Raw genomic sequence first — 16,943 nt, forward strand, 5'->3', positions numbered from 1 at the left:
GCGCCTCCCTTGTTCACAAGGAAAACTATTTTAGTTCAAGTGTCAGACATGAATGACAACGCACCCCGATTCAAGCAGCCATCATACACCGTCTATTTGACAGAGAATAACGCACCAGGAGCCTCAATTTGCTCGGTTGCTGCCCTGGATCCAGATTCGGACCAAAATGCCTATCTCTCTTACTCTATTCTGGAAGGTGATATACAGGGGATGCCCGTGTCCACCTACGTCTCCATAAACTCAGACAACGGGAATATTTACGCACTGCGTTCTTTTGACCATGAGCAGCTAAGAAACTTTCAGATTTTAGTCCAAGCACAAGATGCCGGTTTTCCACCCCTGAGCACCAATGTTACCGCAAATGTCTTTATTTTGGACCAAAATGACAATGCACCAGTCATAGTAGCACCTGTACCCCAAAACGGCACGGCGGCGACTGAAGTGTTGGCAAGGTCAGTTGATGCTGGTTATCTTGTGGCAAAAATCAGTGCAATGGACGCAGACGCAGGTCAAAACTCGCGTCTGTTCTACCAGGTGCTCCAGGCAAGCGACCCAAGCCTGTTTAGCGTGGCCCTGTACACGGGCGAAATCAGGACGATTCGCCGATTGGTGGAAAAAGACCCCATAAGGCAAAGGCTGGTCATTCTGGTCAAGGACAACGGTCAGCCACCCCTTTCGGCCACAGTTTCCATCATCCTGTCAGTTGTTGACAACGTGCCAGAATCGCTGCCTGATTTCGGCGACCTCACACTGAGCCCCCAGTACCGCTCGAACCTCACGCTGTACTTAATAGTGTCTCTGGGCGCTATCTCGTTCACGTTTCTGCTGGCTATTATCGTCCTGGCCGCGATAAAGGGATACAGGGACAGACATTCCATTCGGGGGTATAACTTCTCTCTGAGTGCATGTTGCGGGTTCCGATCAGAGGAGTCTACCGCTGATGTGTTCAAGAAGTCCAACTTGAAGGTGCAGATAACCACAGGCACCAAAGGATCCACGAACTGCGTTGAGGCAAATGGCAACGGCCCCCTTTCCCAGCCATACTGCTACAAGATGTGTCTGACTCCGGAATCATCCAAGAGCGATTTCATGTTCCTAAAGTCATGCAATCCGATAACTGCGACTCCACAAAAGAATAACGCCAAGGGCGCAGACTACCTCACATCGGGTTGGAGCGCACAGGACTCCCGCAGTCTGATAGTGAACAACCGAGCAACTATTCCGAACGAGGTAAATAGGCCGAGGCATACTGCACCAAATATAATCACATCATACCTCAAAATAATGATAATTTATCATTTTATTTGTATCACTTTGATGATTGTCACTCATGCTTGTTCAACAACTAATTGCAACTGATACATCTGTCAATGAACGGAAAGCAATTTCGCACGAGTCAGGAAAGCTGATTACTTTGAAATACGGCTAACGTTTAAAGTAAAAAATAAAACTAAACGTTCAAAAAAATACTTCCAAAGTCATACTATTAAAATCTTGCGTGAAGACTATGCATTGAAGTGGACTGAGAAACAAATATACTATTAGGAGTGAGTGAGCTAACATCAGGGGCAAACGTCACTAGTTTAATAATCCTTAAAATGGTCCATGGTTAGTCTATCCACCATGGTTTATATGTAATATAGCATAATATATAATTTAATACAATATGAATAAATTGTAGCCCAGGTGATACTGTTAAATTGTATAGGCTTATATAAATTGAGAGGAGGTCATGTGAAGTATTACGTGTAATAAGCAAAACAACTTATTGTAATGTTATTCTGATTGCCTCAGCAATCCAACAATATCCATTTGTCTGTTTAAGAATAAACTGACGTTGCAAGGTCTTGAGAGTTAATAGAGCATGACGTCCATAGTGTGGGACTCATACAGTAATAGATAAAATAATGAATGTATCCGAAAAGTCATTAAATAAATAAATAAAACATGCAGAATGCATATACATATACACTACCGGTCAAAAGTTATAGAACATCTACTCATTCAAGGGTTTTTCTTTATTTTTACTATTTTCTACATTGTAGAATAATAGTGAAGACATCAAAACTATGAAATAACACATATGGAATCATGTAGTAACCAAAAAAGTGTTAAACAAATCAAAATATATTTTATATTTGAGATTCTTCAAATAGCCACCCTTTGCCTTGATGACAGCTTTGCACACTCTTAGCATTCTCTCAACCAGCTTCGTGAAGTAGTCACCTGGAATGCATTTCAATTAACAGGTATGTCTTGTTAAAAGTTAATTTCTGGAATTGATTTCCTTCATAATGCGTTTGAGCCAATCAGTTGTGTTGTGACAAGGTACAGAAGAGAGCCCTATTTGGTAAAAGACCTATTATGGCAATAACAGCTCAAATATGCAAAGAGAAACGACAGTCCATCATTACTTTAAGACATGAACATCAGTCAATCCGGAAAATGTTAAGAACTTTGAACGTTTATTCAAGTGCAATCGCAAAAAACATCAAGCGCTATGGTGAAACTGGCTCTCATGAGGACCGCCACAGGAAATGAAGACCCAGAGTTACCTCTGCTGCAGAGGATAAGTTCATTAGAGTTACCAGCCTCAGAAAATGCAGCCCAAATAAATGCTTCACAGAGTTCAAGTTACAGACACATCTCAACATCAACTGTTCAGAGGAGACTGTGTGAATCAGGCCTTCATGGTCGAATTGCTGCAAAGAAACCACTACTAAAGGACACCAATAATGAAGAGACTTGCTTGGGCCAAGAAACACAAGCAATGGACATTAGACCGGTGGAAATTTGTCCTTTGGTCTGATGAGTCCAAATTTGAGATTTTGGTTCCAACCACTGTGTCTTTGTGAGACACAGTGTGGGTGAACGGATGATCTCCGCATGTGTATTTCCCACCGTAAAGCATGGAGGAGGAGGTGTGATGGTGTGGGGGTGATTTTCTGGTGACACTGTCTGTGATTTATTTAGAATTCAAGGCACAGTTAACCAGAATGGCTACCACAGCATTCTGCAGCGATACACCATCCCATCTGGTTTGGGCTTAGTGGGACTATCATTTGTTTTTCAACAGAACAATGACCCAACACACCTCCAGGCTATGTAAGGGCTATTTTACCAAGAAGGAGAGTGATGGAGTGCTGCATCAGATGACCTGTCCTCCACAATCCCCCGACCTCAACCAAATTGAGATGCTTTGGGATGAGTTGGAATGCAGAGTGAACGAAAAGCAGCCAACAAGTGCTCAGCATATGTGGGAACTCCTTCAAGACTGTTGGAAAAACATTCCAGGTGAAGCTGGTTGAGAGAATACCATGAGTGTGCAAAGCTGTCATCAAGGCAAAGGGTGGCTATTTGAAGAATCTCAAATCTCAAATATATTTTGATTTGTTTAACACTTTTTTGGTTACTACATGATTCCATATGTGTTATTCCTTAATTTTGATGTCTTCACTATTATTCTACAATGTAGAAAATAGTAAAAATTAAGAAAAACCCTTGAATGAGTAGGTGTTCTAAAACTTTTGACCAGTAATGTAAGTATGTATGATCACTGATGCCTGGGGTTGGTGGCTCTCTTGCAACTTCAGATAATCTGCTTCTCCCTAGGGATGCTCCATCGTGCCACAAGGGGGCAATAGTTGCATGCAAGTGTCCATTATAATGGACTGTAGTAGGCCAAGTGTAGAATCTTATTGCAAGACATGATACAACTGTGCTGCCCTTTTTTCCTATTCAATACTTAATTTATTATTTCATTATTTATTTATTTCAAGTTGCAATTGAAACTATCCACTACATAGTACATCATTTAATATTTCTTACAGACTCATATTTATTTGTGGCAATTCTATGTAATTGATGTGGGTTATCATTTCTGCTGTATTACTAACCTCTCTACGTCCTCAATTTTGCAGCTCAAGCAAGCGAACATGGACTGGACATCGACGAACAATCAACACAATTCAGCACACAAAAGGTCTACAAAAATGCTGGTGGAAAAATAACAAGCGAGCACACAAACACACATTTTACATTCACATTTGAGTCATTTAGCAGATGCTCTTATCCAGAGCGACTTACAGTTAGTGCATTCATCTTAAGATAGCTAGGTGGGACAACCACATATCACAGGCATAGAAAGTACATTTTTTCCCATAGGGGAGGGAGGGCCAAAAGACCAGAGGTGGCAGAATGGAGTGCTCGGGTTGGGGTGTAGGGTTTGAGCATAGCCTGAAGGTAGGGAGGGGCATGAACGCACAGACACACACACACAACAAGGAGTCATTCTAGTTCCTTATTTTTTTATTTTCTTTCCACAGCTTTAGCTCTGTCACCATGGAGAGGACCATCCCACGTAGACCCAGGCCAGACCCTGATGGCTTCTCCTGCCCGGTGGCACCACAGTACTATACCTGGGGTAATCATATGCGTGGTACGTGGACCAGGAACCTACAGTGTCAGAAAATATTCTATACCAATACTAAAAGACAACAAAATACAGACAAGCTTTCTGGATAAATAATTCAAAAACTGACGCCATGACATTCTTCCACACTGTTTAACATGTTGCTATTGCAGAAATCACACTAACTAACTAACACTTTATTATGTGATTTGTTTTGTTAGCAGAATACAAGATGTCCTCCCAGGTCGGAGGGATTGGAGGGGTAGGAAATGTTGGATGTGTAGGAGGGGTTCCAAACCGTTCGTGGACTCCGAGGTACACCCAGTCTCCACCTGCACAGCCACCACCTGACTACCAGCACAATGTCTACATCCCTGGCACACCGTCTGCCTACTGCACTCTGAAGCCTGCACCCAGGGGGGAACTGGATGTCTACAACTCATTCTCTACGTTTGGAAAAAAGAAGGGGTTCATCTCTAGCTATGACCCGAGCTGTGACCAGAGAGAGGACAACATGATAAACAATGACTTTTTTAAATGAATATATTGGAAGAGACTGTGCATACAATTGAATACAATTTTCTGTGGATGTTCATTAACTATTAATATCATCAACCCATAAAGTATAACCCTCTGTGCACAAGGAGAATGAAAATATTTTAGTTATGTTTAGTATGTTTGAATCCATGCTCCTTCGAACACATAACTTATAACATTACAGTATAGTATTTTCTCTCAATACAGCAGTGTCATAATGCTATCTCTTTTAATTAATATAATGTACAGTTTTAGTTGATAATGATAACGATGGTGATGATGAGAATGTGCAGATATAAGGGCAATTATAGCCACTTGTGGGGATAATGGTGAAATTGATCTGAGGATCTCTGTTGCCAGCAGTTATGGCAAATTCTCCTAATGCCTTGAGGGTTGCGTTGTGAAGATTATGCACGGCATTCTGTTAGGCAATCATTTAAAAACATGTATATCATGTGATTGTACTTTATACCTTCATGTTTGACCCGTTTGGCTTCTTAAACATTTATATATGTATAAAATCTGAGATTACTGCTGATTTATTTTCATCAATGTGAGTTAGGACGGGTGGACTGGAGGACACACCAAGCCTTACGTTTGGCTCTGGGACATACATTGTAGTTGTGGCCATAGAAATACAATCTAGATTCAATAATGTAGATTATATTTCTATGGTTGGAGCCATGTCCATGGAATGTGGCGCTGAATTGACGTAGACCATCTCTGTGACGTTGACATCACAATATGATTATTGTGTCAAAAGTTGAATTCTAAGTATCTGTTGCTCTGGGATTTAAAGAGCCATCTCGCGTTCGTTCTCGTGCTTGTTGCTTTTGCAGTGGGACATCTACAGTGAGATCGAGTTTCTGTTTTTGAGGTGCTGCTGATTATGACAACTTGCAGGGGAGTTTTATCACAGGTATGTATAGCATAATTGAAATACCGTCTTGCATGTTTTACAGACCATTTAGTGGGGCCCGTATATGAGCCTAGCTCCGTCGATATGAAATCAAAGAAGCAGATTAAGAGAAATGGCAATATGTGAGGAAGACTATTATTATTATTATTAACCTTTTGCGTTTCGAATCCACACGTAGAGCAAATGTGCTTTGATATTGGACACTCTCGCCGCTGTTCCCTAAGAATATCCTTCACCATCACACACAGTCAGAGGAAATAACTGTGGCTTGATATCGACATTTACACTAGCTAGGTTTCCATCCAATTGGCGACAGCTTTTCATGCGAATATTCTAAAATCCGCATAAAGGAAATATATACATTTTTCCACCAGTGGTGTTTCCACCAAACTGACTTGTTGCAAAAAAAAATCTGTGCGTGATGACGTAGTGTACACAAAATGTACCTTTTCACTTAAGTTTTCATGTAGGCCTACAGTATAAAAATCTAAAGTTCAATGTGTTTCCATCACATTTTCAACTCTACTGATAGTTTTGTCACACAAATTGTTGTGTTAAATAGCAAATGTGCGTACTCTGGTCTTGGCATTGCGCTCTAGCCAAAAGCTCGCAGATACAGTGCGGGTAGGCTGTGCGGGTAGGCTAGTCTACATAATGAGATCATTATGGATAAGAGCGAGAATATTCTTTATTTGTCAAACGGCAGTCAAGCATCTGTCATAATTTCTCCAGAATAAGACCATCGATATTTATTGGAAAGTAGCATCAATATCACCGTGCACTTTCACCACCCTGTGAAGTTCATCATAATTTCTTTAATCTGTAGCCTAATAAACTGCATACTTTCCCGAGTCATAGTGGGAGGACCACACAACATTTTATCGCGTGACTCCAAGTTTACTTCGATATAATGGTTATTATATCAATATAACCAACGTTTCCACCACCATTTCTCACATAATTCATTTTACCGACATATAAAGATCCCACCATGTCGAACGAACAAATGATCCGTTGGCATTTATACAATTGTACCTAAACTTCCTGTTTCCATCACAGCTGTTGTGATTTCTTTTTTTGATATGGTATGACTTTACTCGCATAAAAAGTGTGGATGGAAACATTTATAATCACATTTCTGTCAATTATAGCGCTGCAATCTTGTTTGGAGATCCAGATACTGTGTGGTGCTGTCTATGTGGTTTGGTGCTGAATTTCGGTTGGCTCTGAATTTACGCAGACTATCCTTGTGACGTTGACATCACATTACGATTATTATTATTCTATTTATCTGTTGCACTGGTTTTATTTCACCAGATCAGTGTTGCTCAGAGAGGCCCTGTCGCTGTTCTCGTGCTTGTCGCTGTCGCAGTAGGACGATAAAGTGAGGGAGAGGCCATCAAGTTATATCTTTGAGGTGCTGATTATCACAACTTGCCGGAAGCTTTTTAACAAGTATGAGGGTGTAGAGGGCTTTCGAAAGATTAGATTTCGTCTGCAAACTTGCATTAACGTTACATTCATAATCAAGTTAAACTATTTCACATAGCACACACCATGTCGCTGTTCCTTTACAAATATTAATGACGACTACCCAGCAGACGTCATCACGATTGGGAGGGCAACGCACCGCAGTTGTACCGCGTGGAGGCTTGGCATGAATTCCCCAGTGTAGAAGAGAAGGCTACCGATTGTTTCTCACATAAACAATAGATCGTAGATGTAAAGGTATTCGGCTTCAACGTATTGCTGCAAGTACTGTCATATTTTATCATATTTGATTTGCAATTATGGCTTTATCCATTGCAACTGTATGGACAAGGTGCGCCACGGTTCTCTTTGTATTCAGCGCGATGTGGGGAATTGCTTTGCCCATTACTCGCTACTCTATTCCCGAGGAAATGCAAGAGGGTTCCGTTGTTGCAAACCTGGCTACCGATTTGGGACTCGACGTTCGCGCTCTGGTAACACGCAAGGCAAAGCTTGACATCATCCACAGTAAGAAATATTTGGACATTAACAAAGAAACGGGAGAGTTGTTCATAATTGAAAAGATAGACAGGGAATACATATGCTCGAGCAAGACAACGTCTTGTTTTCTTAAAACGGATGTCATATTTGAAAATCCCATTCGTATTTTTAACATTGAGCTTGAAATCATGGACATAAATGACAATGCACCTGTCTTTCGAAGGGAGACAATGCACTTGGATATTTCAGAATCTACCGCTCCAGGAGAGAGATTCTCTTTGACAAATGCTGTGGATGCAGATGTCGGTGCGAATTCTATTAAGACTTACTATTTGAGCGAAAGCAAGTATTTTACAATTGACATACAGACGGGAAGCGATGGCTCTAAATACGTAGATTTGGTTCTCAACAGTAATTTAGACCGGGAGGAACAGGCGGATCATAATTTAATACTAACGGCTGCAGATGGCGGGGTCCCTGCGCGCTCAGGCACAGCCAGTATCATCGTTAGGGTTTTGGATATCAATGACAATGCCCCCTTTTTTAACCAGCCGATATATGCTATTAATGTAACTGAAAACTCCGCAATTGGAACTGTAGTAATGAAGTTGAACGCAACAGACTTAGACGAGGGCACCAACGCAGAGATTACATATTCATACACGTTATATACATCCGAGAAGACGCAAGAAAAGTTATCTCTAAATTCAAATACAGGTGAAATAAAGGTGAAGGATGTGATTGATTTCGAGGAGAGTCACAGTTTCGATATATATATTCAAGCCAGAGACCAAGGATCGAATTCGTTATCCGGAGATTGTAAAATAATGGTGTTTATTACCGATCTGAATGACAACTATCCTGAGGTTACCATTACAACTTTTAAAAGCACAGTCAAGGAAGATGTTGCCATAGGAACATTAATAGCAGTGATCAGTATAAGCGATAGGGACTCTGGGGACAACGGTGAAGTTGAACTCACTTTGAACCAAAAAGCATCCCTACCCTTCGTTCTCAATAAGTCTTCAGAGAATTACTTCGCTCTGCTTGTTTCAGAACCACTGGACCGTGAGACAATTCCAAGATATGACATCATTTTCATAGTCACAGACAAAGGAACACCTCGCTTATCTGACAATGAGACAATCACCTTGGAGATACTGGATGTCAATGATAACGCACCAATATTCCCCCAGTCATTCTACACAATCCATATTGTGGAGAACAACATCCCTGGCGCACTGTTGACGTCACTCAGTGCTTTTGACCCTGACCTCCATGAGAACCAGTATCTGGTCTATTTTATCATGGAGAAGGAGATCATCAACACGTCTATGTCCATGCTGTTCTCCATTAATCCAGAGAATGGCAACCTTTATGCTCTAAAGACCTTTGACTTTGAAAGGGAGAGGGAGTTTCTTTTCCACATAGAGGCCAGAGACTCTGGGGTTCCTCCACTCAGCAGTAATGTGACAGTTCACATCATCATTTTGGACCAGAATGACAACACCCCACTCATAGTGTCGCCTTGGCGAGCGCAGGGCTCGGTAATTGAAGAGGTGATCCCGAGGTCCACTGATAAAGGATTGCTGGTTGCTAAAGTGATTGCTATTGACACAGACTCATTACAGAACTCACGGGTCACATATCAGCTTCTACAGACCAGTGACTCTACCCTGTTCAGTCTAGATCAGTACAATGGGGAGATCAGGACCACCAGAATGTTCAGCTATAGGGACCCGCGTCATCAGAGGCTGGTTGTTGTCGCCAAAGACAATGGAGACCCCGCTCTTTCGGCTACAGTTACCATCAAGATATCAACAGTAGAACACATGGTGACACCATTCTCAGAAACTACTGAGGTGCCTTTAGAATATGACTTGTTCACAGACTTAAATCTCTATTTGGTCATCGGTTTGGGTTCAGTGTCCTTCCTTCTATTGATCACCATATTGGTGATCATCGTGCTAAAGTGTCAGAAACCGAAGCCCATGAAGATGCCTCCTGCTATGAATATGAATCTGAACAGTCTGAACAGGAACAGTGTGATCAGCAGAAACAGTATCATCAGCCAGAGGAGCTCCACCATAGCCGATTCCACCCTGATCTCCAGTGACGCCTACTGGTACAGCCTGTTTCTAGCAGAGACCAGGAAAGGCAAGGTGGTTGTCAGACAGCCTATAGTACCCAAGGGAGCAGGCTACTTTGTGTCCAGTATACCCAGAAGCACAGGTCCTACAGAGACCAGCGACTCAAGAGCATCCACGCTACAGGTATGCGCACCTCTGAGATGGAGGCCCGGAGCAGTTTTCCTCTTATATTTCCTTATATGAAATGCACACTCCTTCCTTCATGTAATCACACATCTGACAAGGTTGGCTTGATGAAAGCAGTAGCCTTGCTGTTATTGTGCCTATCATGCAGTCACTGATTACATGAATGAAGGATGCGTTCCAAAAATATTCAAACAGGGCCTTGTTTTGTAAAGAACATTATTTCCCCCTTTGAAAAAATATTTTGAAGTCAACGAATAGCCTAGACCAGAGCCACCTCTGCATGTTTCTGTGTGCTTGCACTGCACACCCTGCAGACTGAGTGACTGTTTGACCCACTTCACAATGTCATATTCATTCCTCTGAGAGGAGGAGCCTATAGACCCTGTGTCGCCTCATTGCAGCTCTCAGCCTTTTATATCTGCTAACACACTCCAGTTAATGAACAGAGTAGTGTACTATTTATAACTACTTCTCTGACCAGGGTTTCCCAAAGAGAGGATGCTTGAGGTTGGTTTGTTAAATAAACCCCTTTATTTCTAAGGATCTATGGGATGTCTGCAGGTTTTATAGTGTTATGCTCTGCTCTAGTCCTGCGATGAATGGACACAAGTAGGCTATTACTGTATGTTTTGCAGACATTAACAGAAATACTTATTTGCGTTTAATTTTCCCTGCAGCCATTCACTCCAATTGGTTATGTAAGTCATTGAGCCATGCTAATTCCCAAGTCATGTTGCTGCCACTTCCTCTCCTTCTTTGCTTGCAGTTCATGCAATTTTAATATATAAAAAAACATTGCTTTCCAAGATTGTCTGTATGCTGTTGTCTCAGACACTACAACTCTTTGAGGTCAGTGAATTGAAAACCAGGACTGGGGTTTATGTAATAATAAAACTAACCCGGGGGAGAAGAATGGACTCAAGTGAACTATTTCACAGTTAAGCTTTGTACAGTGTAATGTTAATGGGAATGTCAGTGTTGGCTAAACATTGTATGACATTGTGTGTTTATTCTAATGACATTTGTGTAGATTTGTGTTAGTGCATTTTTTTTTCTGGTTGCAGGCCCAATAAGAATTCATTAATTAATTTCAGCTCTGATTTAGGGACAAGGCAGAGTCTCCTCTCCATTGTACTGACATGGCATGAAAACTAACAAGGGATGGATTGGATTAGTGGAGCGTGTGTTTTTGAAAAGTGTGTGTGTTTTGGACTCTGACCATTGAACCTTTCTCTTTTTCTATTCTAAAGTACTCAAAATGAAAGGAATCCCATTCTACAGCTGGAGGTATGCTGGTTGCTGGTAGCATGTTGTAGGATCACTGTGATTGGTGTGGCTCAAACTAGACTTATGTTTCTAGGCCTGTTGTTTTGGTGCAATTTTCTCTGTTCTGCTCTAATGGCAGGATGTCTAATTGTCACTTTTATCACCCCAAATGTGGGGTGATCTGTGTAGGCAGAGTTCAGTGTCCTTTTTAAAAGGGGGCATGGATTATAAAATGTCAGCAAAGAGCAGACAGACATTGATTCTCAGAGAGGATGCAGAGAAAGGACAATGAATTCCTGCACTCCTAGAAAAAAGGGTTCCAAAAGGGTTCTTCGGTTGTCCCCATAGGAGAACCCTTTTTGGTTTCAGGTAGAACCCTTTCCACAGCAGATTCTACATGGAACCCAAGAGGGTTCTACATGGAACCAAAAAGGTTTCTTCAAAGTGTTCTCCTATGGGGACAGTTGAATAACCCTTTTTGGTTCTAGATAGCACCTTTTTTTGTAAGAGTGTGGTCTCTCCCTTTCTCTATGTTTCGTCTGTCCCCTTCCCCTAACACGCACTGCACACCCTCCTTCCCACTGTCCCCTTCCCCTAACACGCACTGCACACCCTCCTTCCCACTGTCCCCGTCCCCTAACACGCACTGCACACCCTCCTTCCCACTGTCCCCTTCCCCTAACACGCACTGCACACCCTCCTTCCCACTGTCCCCTTCCCCTAACACGCACTGCACACCCTCCTTCCCACTGTCCCCGTCCCCTAACACGCACTGCACACCCTCCTTCCCACTGTCCCCTTCCCCTAACACGCACTGCACACCCTCCTTCCCACTGTCCCCTTCCCCTAACACGCACTGCACACCCTCCTTCCCACTGTCCCCTTCCCCTAACACGCACTGCACACCCTCCTTCCCACTGTCCCCGTCCCCTAACACACACTGCACACCCTCCTTCCCACTGTCCCCTTCCCCTAACACGCACTGCACACCCTCCTTCCCACTGTCCCCGTCCCCTAACACGCACTGCACACCCTCCTTCCCACTGTCCCCTTCCCCTAACACGCACTGCACACCCTCCTTCCCACTGTCCCCTTCCCCTAACACGCACTGCACACCCTCCTTCCCACTGTCCCCTTCCCCTAACACGCACTGCACACCCTCCTTCCCACTGTCCCCGTCCCCTAACACGCACTGCACACCCTCCTTCCCATTGACCTTCATTGTGATGCATCTGTGAGCTATGAACATTAGATTGGGAAATCTCTCTAAAGCGGGAAACCAATCACTCACTGACAGCTGAGATTAGGCCCAAAGTGTCTGCCAGGTCAGAGCAATAATGACAATATGTGGTTTGTTTGGCAGAGACTCATGGCAAAGCACTAAACACAAATAAAATAGAGGATTAAGGAATGCACTGTCCTGGTCCTGAGCTCTCAGGGTGTACACCTGCCTCAGAGCAGTGGCTGCATCCAGTCCCTCTGTCACACCCACACACATCACATTTGAGCTATGCCCCTGCTCCCCAGCAGCCACCTCTTATCACTGGCCCAATACAAGGGAAAACATTTCAATTATGATCAGCATGGTGTCAGGCAGCGGCCACAGTCTAACTAACACAGGCTAACTGTGGCCTCCGTAGACATAGTACCAAATAGCCCTACACACACACACACACACACACACACACAAACACAAACAATTGCACTAAAGTAGTTCAAACACCAGCCTGCCTATCCCCCACTCTCCCAAACTGTGATTTGCATGTCTCTATGGTAACATGTCTCCCTTTCATGTTTCCTTATTTTTGTCATTTGTTTGGTTTTATTCAAATTTCACTTGCTTGCTTTTTAATCTGGCCTAGATGCACATGATAGAGCCATTCTGTAATCTGGCCTGATTTCCAATGTCTGTGAGGATAATAAGATAAGGATTTGAACAAATAGCCCATGTAGACAATTTGATGGAGCTCACCATGCACACCTCCCTGCATAATCCAGAGGCATGATAATTGTTTATGTAAGCAACTCTGTATCTAACACCCACCCATGTTTGATTGATGGTGCAGTAACCAGTCAGGTCCCAGTTAAGGGAGCTTATCAGTTGCATGAGTTGTGACTCCTTATAGGCTGTCAGTCAAGCTGATTCCTCCTCTCTTCATCTCCTATTGGTTGACTGTATTTTCTATTTATTGGCAGGATTCCAGGGCCAGCAGTGACCTGCCATGATGTCCTCATTCTGGGGTATTCAGCTAGAGAACGTTCAAAGAAGTTAAGAGCTCCACAAACACCCCTCCTTCAATCACTGGGATCCATCAGTTACCTCTGGGGGCAGCTCCTTGAACCCTCTGCCCGAACAGACCACACCAACCACCTCAGCAACTGTAGACTACCTTTATCATCTTCCATCAAGCATGAATCTGCATGGCTACATCAACAGGTACTTGTATTTAGAAAATATCTTAAAGAAGAAAGGAACTTCAAACATTAGGTCTTTCAGACAAAAGTTGACTGATGTCATTATGCATAAACCCCTCCCTGGGACTTTTGACCATAAACATGGGACCAGGCACTCAATATCTTCCAAAATCCTACCTTACCTCTCCAGGAAAAACATGATACAAATGGGATATTCTGTCGTGTCCTTGTGAGGGTTCCTCATTGTGATGTCATAATGCGTTATTTAAGCAATAACGCACGAGGGGGTGTGGTATATGGCCAATATACCACGGCTAAGGGATGTTCTTAAGCACGATGCAACGCTGAGTGCCTGGATACAGCCCTTAGCCGTGGTATATTGGCCATATACCACAAACCCCTGAGGTGCCTTATTGCTATTATAAACTGGTTACCAATGTAATTAGAGCAGTAAAAATACATGTTTTGTCATACCCATGGTCTACGGTCTGATATACCACGGCTGTCAGCCAATCAGCATTCAGGGCTCAAACCACCCAGTTTACAATGTGGTTTATACAACGGTGGTTCTAATCCTGAATGCTGATTGGTTAAAACCGCATTCCAGCTGGTGTCTATTCCACAAGTTACCACCGGCTAAATCTATGACGTTAAAATGCCTATTTACTCTGTTCCATCTGACTGCGCAATCCACTGTCTCATCAGCACAGCCAGACAATTTATAAACTTGATCTCCACTATAAAAATACATTAGACATTATCGCACATTTCTTTTAGACTAACATTTCGTTTTCAACAGCGGAGATTTGTATATACCTTGCTGTCTGCCTCTCCGACATTTGCAACATTGTTTCAATATTCAAATTCGATCTCCAGCTGTCCCATAGTAATGAACGTGTCAGGAGTCTGGATGAGACAGACACACAGGCAACGTTTCTCAGCCAGTTGAAATCATGAATCAGCTGGCATCATTTTTATGGATATATAGAAAGAAAAAAATGAAAAAAGGTCAAATGAAATGAAATGCAGCTAGTTTGCAGTCTTACCAGCTTCTGCTTGAAGTGATTGTGTTAGCTGTGTTGTTGGCTAGCTCCTCTGAACAACAGTGTCCTGACGAGAGAGAACATTTTCTATGCCAGGTGAAATCACGCATCATTAGCTCATTCTTCTGCATGTATCCAAATAAATGTCACTAGAAAACAGCTTAAATAAATGCAAATGCAGCTACTTCGTTGTTATTCTGGCTGCACTGTTTGACATGACTGTAAGTTAGCCGTAGTTGGCTAGCTAGCAAGCAAGGGATAAGAATGTTGCCAGCCAATATGGCAATGGAACATTTAGAACGAATGACTGGGTCACGTCCATAGATACAGAACAAAAAGACTGAACAACTGGGTCGCGTCCCTGGCAACTGAACCGATAGAACGGACGACCAGCCGGCTTGGGTAGCAACCCTAGATTTGTGTCGGGACTATATCTTGTGGAAGGATGGAATAGTATTAATAAATTCATCAAAATAAAGTTTTTAATGAAAATATGTCAACCATTATTTGAATATGTTGGTATCCCGTTGTATAAAAGTGATAATGCCCTCGAAGCCGGTGTTTGAAGGATATATTGATGCGGTTTGCCATGTGCATACTGTAAGTAAGAACTTTAGTTAATTTAGTTTAGAAATAAGACTAACATTTTTCATAATTTGGCTTTCTAGACCGTACCAATTTTGTTGAATGTGTTGAATTATGTTTTGGACTCCGAACATCAGCCTATAGTATGGAATTATTAATTTATTGATACATGGTATGGGATGTGCATGTTGAGTTGCTACTATAAGATAGATCAATACCTGATACCTGTCATCCAATGAGCCAGTTAGGAGAGAAGTACCCCATGTTGCTCCACTTCACATTGCAGACAGAGTTAATATATTCTCACAGTTCAAATATTCATGAGCACATTTGACACAGGCACTATATTTAGTATATTTTGATGATATACATTTCCTTCTCAGCATATCTATATAAAGCACAGACTAGAATCAATTTTTAGTGAGTGATCATGTCCAAAGAAAAAGGACAGTGACAAACACCAGGATATAGCTCCTACCTGCCTAAACAGTGCAATATGAAGGTCAACCAAAAAATGTAGAATATCTGTTGCACTAAAGGGCTTCACTTTACAATAACTTATCATACCTCCGTCTGAGCTTTGTCAACATACCTGCACAGTTCTCTGCCAGGTTCCGATTAATCTATCACTTTCTCCATCCCACACTCCCAGTGTCCCTGCACTGTGAACACCCTCAGGGAATCATCTAAAGGAGAAATCAGTGTAAAACAGGAGGCTTACGGGAAGAAACCATGTGTATTTTAAATGAGAAATGTTACTACATTCACTTAAGAAATATGACTGTTTAAAACAAATATTTATCGTTGTATATTCAAAATGTATTGTATGTTTGGCATGATACAATACAATACACTGGACATGTTTTTAAAGTTTACAATGTTTTGTGAATTTGTATGTTTTTTTTAATATTTTGACCTAACAATTCTTAATGCTGCTTTTGTAACGATCCCGGCAGTCTGAGTCGGGTCCTGTCTGGTGACTAGTTTTTCCTGTTCGTGATCTCCAGTTTCCCGAGGGTTCGGGAACGCTCCGGGGAGCTCTCTTGTTTTCCGCACCTGCATCCCATCAGCAATCTGCACACCTGGTCCTGATCATCACCCTTCTTAGGCTCTGGCCAAACATCCAGTTCCTGCCGGATCGTTAGCCATGAACAGTAGGTTTATCAAAGTATCAGTCCTAGAGATTCTAGCGATAGTTTTGTTGTTTTGTACCTTGTTGGTTTATTGTTGACTTACCTCAGTTTTTGTTCCATCTCCAGTCACTCGTCCGGAACCCTCACCCTACCTCTGCCTGATGGTCGGCGGCTGCCGAGCCATCATTGGACCAACAACTGCACCCTCAACAACTCATCCACGCCGCCGCTCTGTTCCCTGGATTATCCTGCACCTTTTTTGAATCTGTAATAAACCCTCACCTTCGTTCAACTCTCCTTGTCCTGGTCTGCTTCTGGGTTCTGTCTGAGGGAACCGTGACAGCTTTATGTGACTTATTCAAGTGCATTCTGTAGCCTACTGTATTA

At 42.4% G+C, this 16,943-nt stretch overlaps 2 protein-coding genes across 4 annotated transcripts in view; both read left to right on the forward strand.

Annotated features, from left to right (window-relative positions):
* The window catches only part of LOC121579886 (protocadherin-10-like), a 7,001-nt gene extending 1,515 nt beyond the window's left edge, over positions 1–5,486 (forward strand). Inside the window, exons 1-4 of one of the 2 annotated variants that reach the window (XM_045224577.1) lie at positions 1–1,230; positions 3,921–3,982; positions 4,326–4,438; positions 4,633–5,486. The exon at positions 1–1,230 is cut by the window's left edge and continues 1,515 nt beyond it. In XM_045224577.1, the coding sequence (XP_045080512.1) occupies positions 1–1,230; positions 3,921–3,982; positions 4,326–4,438; positions 4,633–4,952 (1,725 nt within the window). In that variant the 3' untranslated portion in view covers positions 4,953–5,486. The remainder of the gene's footprint in view (positions 1,231–3,920; positions 3,983–4,325; positions 4,439–4,632) is intronic. The other variant, XM_045224576.1, reaches the window with a different exon arrangement.
* A 2,031-nt stretch (positions 5,487–7,517) lies between these two features.
* Positions 7,518–14,139, forward strand: LOC121579885 (protocadherin alpha-C2-like). 2 transcript variants are annotated; one of them, XM_045224579.1, is made up of 3 exons: positions 7,518–10,111; positions 11,365–11,401; positions 13,577–14,139. In XM_045224579.1, the coding sequence occupies exons 1-2, from the start codon at positions 7,658–7,660 to the stop codon at positions 11,374–11,376; spliced, it is 2,466 nt and encodes an 821-aa protein (XP_045080514.1). In that variant the 5' UTR covers positions 7,518–7,657; the 3' UTR covers positions 11,377–11,401; positions 13,577–14,139. The 2 variants fall into 2 exon arrangements, with proteins under 2 accessions (XP_045080514.1, XP_045080513.1); XM_045224578.1 differs by lacking the exon at positions 11,365–11,401.
* The last annotated feature ends 2,804 nt before the right edge of the window (positions 14,140–16,943 follow it).

This window comes from Coregonus clupeaformis, chromosome 13 (assembly GCF_020615455.1).
Source record: "Coregonus clupeaformis isolate EN_2021a chromosome 13, ASM2061545v1, whole genome shotgun sequence".
NCBI lineage: Eukaryota > Metazoa > Chordata > Actinopteri > Salmoniformes > Salmonidae > Coregonus > Coregonus clupeaformis.